At 43.4% G+C, this 8,054-nt stretch overlaps 1 protein-coding gene across 1 annotated transcript in view; it reads left to right on the top strand.

Annotated features, from left to right (window-relative positions):
* Positions 1-8,054, top strand: part of PCGF6 (polycomb group ring finger 6) — an 81,389-nt gene that overhangs the window by 52,561 nt on the left and 20,774 nt on the right. Inside the window, exon 9 of the mRNA XM_011977535.1 lies at positions 644-742. Coding sequence (XP_011832925.1) covers positions 644-742 — 99 coding nt within the window. The remainder of the gene's footprint in view (positions 1-643; positions 743-8,054) is intronic.

Genomic DNA, 8,054 nt, shown 5'->3' with positions numbered 1-8,054 from the left:
GCTCTGTCGCCCAGGCTGGAGTGCAGTGGTGTGATTTCGGCTCACTGCAACCTCCACCTCCCAGGTTCAAATGATTTTCCTGCCTCAGCCTCCTGAATAGCTGGGATTACAGGTGCATGCCACCACACCCGGCTAATTTTTTTTGCATTTTTTTGGTAGAGATGGGGTTTCACCATGGTGGCCAGGCTGGTCTTGAACTCCTAACCTCAAATGATCTGCCTGCCTCTGCCTCCCAAAGTGCTGGGATTGCAGGCGTGAGCCACCATGCCCAGCCTCGAAGTTGTTTTAGACATTTGGTATTGGGTGTTTTCTCTGTGTCTTTGAAGTGTAAGTTCAGTACTTGAAATGAATGAATAAATTTTACTCTGAGTTTTGTTTTTTCAATGAAACATTAAAATAAACCAAGCCTATTTAGAAAAATTGTTGACATACTTTTCAGAAAGGGAAAGCTAAGCAGAATTTCCATTTTTCTTCTCTGATATGTATACTAACTTGCTTCATAGTAAGTCTTTTCAAGAGTCTATTGCATCATCTTTGCTGTAAAATTTTCTTTAATGTTTACACATTACATATATATACATACATCTCACGCATGTACAGGTATATTTAACCTAAAAATAGTTTTATCTATCTATTTTTGTAGCCATTGGAAAAGAAGTTTGTTCGAGTTTCAGGAGAAGCAACTATTGGACATGTAGAAAAATTCCTCAGAAGAAAAATGGGTCTTGATCCAGCTTGTCAGGTACAGTACTTACATGTAAAAGAATAGGTAAAGTTGTGAGATTACCTTTAGCACACTGAAGAAATAACTCGCTAGGATTTCATGCAATTATTTTTGTTTTGTGATGTAGACATTGTTAATGCTAACTGAATATCGATACATAGTGATTCACACCTCCAGCTCTAATCACATTTGATTTACTGTCCATTTCTTTTTTTTTTTTTTCTTTTTTTGAGACAGTCTGTTTCTGTTGCCCAGGCTGAAGTACATTGACACAATCATAGCTCAGTGCAACGTTGAGGTTTTCCTGGGCTTGGTTGGTCCTGCCTCCTGTCTCAACCTCCTGAGTAGTTAGGACTAGAGGCACATGCCACCATGCCCATCTTATTTTTTTTTTTTTTTAAGAGTTGTGGTCTTGCTATGTTGTCCAGGCTGGTCTCAAACTGCGAGCCTCAAGTAATCCTCCTGCCTCAGCTTCCCAAAGCACTAGGATTATAGGAGTTAGCCACTGTGCCAGGCTAGTATCCATTTCCTACTGCCACTGATGGCAATCTATTAGTATCAGAGAAAAGCTGAAGATAGGAGAAATATTAGAGTCTTCAGTTCCAACTCTTTCCATTTTGGTAGTAGAGAAAAATATTGCTTATCATCCACTTTTCTTCATAGGACATCCTTGCATTTATTAGTTGTTCAAGTATAACAAGCAAGCTCGACCAGGCACAGTGGCTCACGCCTGTAATCCCAGCACTTTGGGAGGCTGAGGTGGGCAGATCACGAGGTCAGGAGATCCAGCCTGACTAACATGGCGAAACCCCGTCTCTACTAAAAATACAAAAATTAGCCAGATGTGCTGGCATGCACCTGTAATCCCAGCTACTCAGGAGGCTGAGGCAGGAGAATCACTTGAACCTGGGAGACAGAGGTTGCAGTGAGCCAAGATTGAGCTACCACACTCCAGCCTGGGCGACAGAGCAAGACTCCATCTCAAAACCAAACAAAACAAAAAAACAAGCAAAGCTCAGGACACCTAAGAGAAGTGAAATATATTTATCTAATAGGGACCCATTAGTTTTTTGTTTTGTTTTGTTTTGTTTTGTTTTGAGATGGAGTTCCACTCTGTCGCCTAGGCTGGAGTGCAGTGGCATGATCTCGGCTCACTGCAACCTCCGCTCCCCGGGTTCAAGCGATTCTCCTGCCTCAGCCTTCCTGAGTAGCTGGGATTACAGGCAGGTGCCATCATGCCCAGCTAATTTAGTATTTTTAGTAGAGATGGGGTTTCTCCATGTTGGTCTGGCTGGTCTCAAACTTCTGACCTCAGGTGATCCTCCTACCTCAGCCTCCCAAAGTGCTGGGATTATAGGCATGAGCCACCGTGCCCGGCTGACCCTATTAGTTTTTTTTATGGATTAAAAGAGATCTCCTGTTCTAGCTATGTAATATTTTTCTTTTTTTTTTGAGGCGGAGTCTCACTCCATTGCCCAGGCTGAAGTGCAGTGGGGCGGTCCCAGCTCACTGCAACTTCCGCCTCCCGGGTTCAAGTGATTCTCCTGCCTCAGGCTCCCAAGTAGCTGGGATTACAGGCCTGTGCCACCACACCCGGCAAATTTTTGTGTTTTTAGTAGAGACGGGGTTTCACCATGTTGTTGGTCAGGCTGGTCTCAATCTCCTGACCTCGTGATCTGCCTGCCTTGGCCTCCCAAAGTGCTGGTATTATAGGTGTGAGCCACCGCACCTGGCTGTAATATTTTCTTGTTGTACGATGGAAGCTTCAAACTTCATATATCATTGAACATAAAAGTAAAATATACTCGTAGTTGTAGTTATGTGGTCCAGTTAGTAAAAATGCACATTTATTTAGCTTTGCTTTTTCATTAGTCAAATTTAAAAAGCATTTTTGTTATTCTCCATCATGTGTAAAGTCTTATAGAATAATTTTTATCTGAAATGCTGTGTATTGTGGCTAGGCACGATGGCTCACTTGTATAATCCCAGCACTTTGGGAGGCCAAGGCAGGTGGATCATTTGAGGTCAGGAGTTTGAGACCAGCCTGGCCAACATGGTGAAACCCTGTCTCTATTAAAAAATGAAAAATAGCTTGGCATGGTGGCACACTCCTGTAATCCCAGCTGCTCGGGAGGCTGAGGCTGGAGAATTGCTTGAACCTGGGAGATGGAGGTTGCAGTGAGCCTAGATCATGCCATTGCACTTCAGCCTGGGCGACAGAGTGATAATCTGTCTCAAAAAAATAGTAAAATAAAACAAAATAATAAAATACTCTATTATTAGTTAAATTAATAGATATGTTAAAACAGTGACTGGCCAGGTGCAGTGGCTCATGCCTTTAAATCCCAGCACTTTGGGAGGTCGAGGCAGGCAGATCGCCTGAGGTCAGGAGTTCAAGACCAGCCTGGCCAACGTGGTGAAACCCTGTCTCTACCAAAAATACAAAAATTAGCCAGGTATAGTGGTGCACACCTGTAGTCCTGGCTACTTAGGAGGCTGAGGCAGGAGAATCACTTGAACACGGGAGGTGGAGGTTGCAGTGAGTCAAGACCATGCCACTACACCCCTACCTGGGCGACAAGAGGGAGACTCTATATCAAAAAAGAAAAGGGCCAGACGCAGTGGCTCACACCTGTAATCCTAACACTTTGGGAGGCCAAGGCAGGTGGATCACCTGAGGTCAGGAGTTCAAGACCAGCCCGACCAACATGGTAAACTCCATCTCTACTAAAATATAAAATTAGCTGGGCACGGTGGCACATGCCTGTAATCCCAGCTACTCGGGAGGCTGAGGCAGGAGAATCGCTTGAACCCGGGAGGCAGAGGTTGCTATGAGCCGAGATGGCACCACTGCACTCTAGCCTGGGCAGCAACAGCGAAACTCCAACTAAGAAAAAAAAAGTGACTGAAAGTTTGCTAGTGTTTTTAGTACCAGTATTTACTAGTAGTTAAATATATACTAAATCCAATAAAATATGACTTCTCTAACTGAGCTTAACATATCCTGGTTATATCTCATGGCAGCTGAAAACTAGAAATGACTTATTTTTTACCTTGTAGCCACAGCACACTTGAGGTTATTCTTAGGTTTTGGTTAGAAATAAAACTGGTTAGTGACTCCTGGATTAAGAATTGTGAGTGATCACATAACAGCCTATTATTTCTAAAAGCAGAAGTCAGAAGACTTGCCCTTATTATAGAATAAGAAGTGACACCCTCCTGGGTATATGGATTATTCTGTGGCTATATAAGTATTTGTGTGTGTGTTTTGTGGTTTTTTGTTTGTTTGTTTGTTTGGTGGCAAGGATAATATACTGTGTTGCTCAGGCTGGACTTCTGTGTGTGTGATACAGAGTCTTGCTCTGTCACCCATGCTGGAGTGCAATGGCACAATCTTGACTCATTGCAGTCTCTACCTCCTGGGTTCTAGCAATTCTTCTGCCTCAGCCTCCCAGGTAGCTGGGATTAGAGGTGCACACCACCATGCCCGGCTAAATTTTTTATGTTTTTTAGTAGAGATGGGGTTTCATCATTTTGCCCAGGCTGGTCTCAAACTCCTGGCCTCAAGTGATCCTCCTACCTCAGCCTCCCAAACTACTGGGATTACAGGCATGAGCCACTGTGCCCAGCCTGTTTTTTTAATTGACAGAAACAATATATATTGGGTTGGGCGTGGTGGTTTACGCCTGTAATCCCAGCACTTTGGGAGGCCAAAGTGAGTGGATAGCTTGAGCCCAGGAGTTCGAGACCAGCCTGGGCAACATAGCGAAACCCCAGCTCTACAAAAAATACCAAAATTAGCCAGGTGTGGTGGCACACACCTGTAATCCTAGTAGTCCTAGCTCCTAGGGAGGCTGAGGTGGGAGGATCATTTGAGCCTGGGAGGTCGAGGCTGCAGTGATCCACGATTGCTCTGCTGCACTGAGCCTGGGTGACAGCAATACACTGTCTCAAAAAAATAAAAATAGAAATAAGTGAAGGCCAGGCAAGGTGGCTCACACCTGTAATCCCAGCACTTTCAGAGGCCAAGGTGAGTGGATCACCTGAGGTTAGAAGTCCAAGACTAGCCTGGCCAGCGTGGTGAAACCCTGTCCCTAGTAAATACAAAAATTAGCCAGGCATGGTGGCACATACCTATAGTCCCAGCTACTTGGGAGGCTGAGGTGGGAGGAGCCCTTGAACCCAGGAAGCAGAGGTTGCAGTGAGCTGAGACCACACCACTGCACTCCAGCCTAGGTGAGAGAGTGAGACTCTGTCTCAAAGAAAAGAGAAATAAAGAAATCATACCTATTTATTGTATACAACATGATGTTTTGAAATATGTATACATTGTGGGATGGCAAAATTGAGCTAATTAACATACCATTACCCCACATTTTTTGTGGTGAAAACACCTGAAATCTCTATTCAGCAGTTACAATATATTGTTGTTGTTATTATTATTATTTGTTTGTTTGTTTTTGAGATGGAGTCTCACTCTGTCGCCCAGGCTAGAGTGCAGTGGCACGATCTCGGCTCACTGCAAGCTCCGCCTCCCAGGTTCACGCCATTCTTCTGCCTCAGCCTCCTGAGTAGCTGGGACTACAGACACCTGTCATCACGCCCAGCTAATTTTTTGTATTTTTAGTAGAAACGGGGTTTCACTGTGTTAGCCAGGATGGTCTCGAGCTCCTGACCTCATAGTCCGCCCACCTCGGCCTCCCAAAGTGCTGGGATTATAGGCGTGAGCTACCATGCCCAGCCTATAATATATTATTAAGTATAGTCACCATGTTTTACAGTATATCTCTTCTAAGTTGATTTTGTTACCTAAAAATGTGGATTTCTTCTTTGCTTACGTCATAGAATTTAAGGCTTTTAGCATTTTGAAATAAAATGATACAAAGGCTTATACCTGTAATCCCAGCTGCTCTGTAGGCTGAGGTAGGAGGATCACCTAAGCTTGGGGGGTCAAGGTGGCAGTGCATGATGAGACCCTGTCTCAAAAAAAAAATGATATAAAATTTGTTTCAACCTTTAATTTTCTTTTTCAGCTCTTGGCTCTCTAAATAAATATTATACCACTCAGCTACTGTATAGCTGGTAATGTTCATAAATTATTATTTAACCAAAATGTTAAAATAGAATTATCAAATACACAGACCCATTAATTGGGGACTAAAATTGTTGAGGCCTAAATTTAAGATAGAGTAAGTAATTAAGAGTTACTTCTAATATGAACAAAACGTGGAGCTGGTTTACTAGTCATCAGACTACAATTCTTGGTGTCCTGCAGTCCCTTGAGCCTGCTATGCTGCCTTTCTTAAACCAGTTAGTTGCAGGTGGGAAATGTGTGCATGGTTTACAGATACATGACCTTCATTTGTGGTTATTTACTAACAGGAATGAGTAATTCCCACAGGTCTGTTAAACTTTAAAGTTATTTGTGGCAGATCAGATTTTAAAAACAAGACAACAGGTCATGTGTTCTTTTTTGTTGTTGTTGAGACAACGTTTCGCCATTTTTGCCCAGGGTGGAGTGCAATGGCGTGATGATCTTGGCTCACCACAACCTCCGCCTCCTGGGTTAAAGCGATTCTCCTGCCTCAGCCTCCCAAGTAGCTGGGATTACAGGCATGTGCCACCATGCCTGGCTAATTTTTTAGTTTTTTTAGTAGAGACAGGGTTTCTCCATGTTGGCCAGGCTGGTCTCGAACACCCAGCCTCAGGCGATCTGCCCACCTCGGCCTCCTAAAGTGCTGCGATTACAAGCGTGAGCCACCGCACCCGGCCATCATGTGTGTGTGTGTGGTTTTTTTTTGAGGCAAGAGTCTCGCTGTGTCGCCCAGGCCGGAGTGCAGTGGTGCAATCTCAGCTCACTGCAAGCTCCGCCTCCTGGGTTCACGCCATTCTCCTGCCTCAGCCTCCCGAGTAGCTGGGACTGCAGGCGCCCACCACCTTGCCTGGCTAATTTGTTTTTTGTATTTTTAGTAGAGATGGGGTTTCATCATGTTAGCCAGGATGGTCTCGATCTCCTGACCTTGTGATCCGCCTGCCTCGGCCTCCCAAAGTGCTGGGATTACAGGCGTGAGCCACCGTGCCCAGCCCATCATGTGTTCTTAAGAAAGATTTAAGTTCATTTAAAATTTAGAGATCAATAATTATCCAAATATGTTTCTGTCTCAGAGACTCCAGTGTCTCAGGGTTACTGTGGTTGATTTAGTGATATTTACTTGTTGATGTCTTATTGTATTTTGCTTTATATGTAATTAGTATTGTTTTATATTGCTTTGTACATTGTTTGACAGTCAGACCTTATTTTGCTTTTATGAAATGAAATTTAGAACATAACCTCACACTGATCACTAAAAATTCTTCTATAAGATGTGATATTTGATTTTGTTAATCCTGCCATAACTAATTCCATCTTAAAAGTTAGGTTGGTCAGGCACGGTGGCTCACACCTGTAATCCCAGCATTTTGGGAGGCTGAGGCAGGCAGATCATGAGGTCAAGAGATCAAGACCATCCTGGCCAACATGGTGAAACCCCGTGTCTACTAAAAATACAAAAATTAGGTGGGCATGGTGGTACACACCTGTATAGTCCCAGCTACTCAGGAAGATGAGGCAGGAGAATCACATGAATCCGGCAGGCGGAGGTTGCAGTGAGCCATGATCGCACCACTACACTCAAGCCTGGTGACAGAGCAAGACTCCGTCTCAAACAAAAAGAAAAAGTTACGTTATTTATTATTATTACTTATTTGGTGTATGATATTAAGCCTTCTATTAAATTTAGTTTCCAAAAATTTTTTAAGGACTAATATATGATGTTTCCTTACCATTTATTATATATTGTTACTAAATTGACTGTCTATGTATTTGACCTGAGGAGTACAAAGATGAGACAAAATTCATGCCATCAGGGGACTCAGAGTTTTGTAGGAAAGATATATAAGTAAACAACTAACTGACAATAGGATGTAATGAATGCAACAGTAGAGATAACACAAAAGTGAATGATTTAACTCAGGAATGGGATTGAAGAACAGATAGGAATTTGCCAGACACACAGAAAAAAAGAACTTAATAGCGAAGAAAAGAGTATGTATGACCGGGTCCAGTGGTTCATGCTTGTAATCCCAGCACTTTGGGAGGCCGAGGCAGGCGCATCACAAGGTCAAGAGATCAAGACCATCCTGGCCAACATGGTGAAACCCTGTCTCTACTAAAAATACAAAAAAAAATTAGCTGGGCATAGTGGTATGCCTATAGTCCCAGCTACTTGGGAGGCTGAGGCAGGAGAATCGCTTGAACCCAGGAGGCGGAGGTTGCAGTGAGCTGAGATCC

This window comes from Mandrillus leucophaeus, unplaced genomic scaffold (genome assembly GCF_000951045.1).
Source record: "Mandrillus leucophaeus isolate KB7577 unplaced genomic scaffold, Mleu.le_1.0 Scaffold18, whole genome shotgun sequence".
Classification (NCBI taxonomy): domain Eukaryota; kingdom Metazoa; phylum Chordata; class Mammalia; order Primates; family Cercopithecidae; genus Mandrillus; species Mandrillus leucophaeus.
This window is presented reverse-complemented; position numbering and strand designations above follow the sequence as displayed.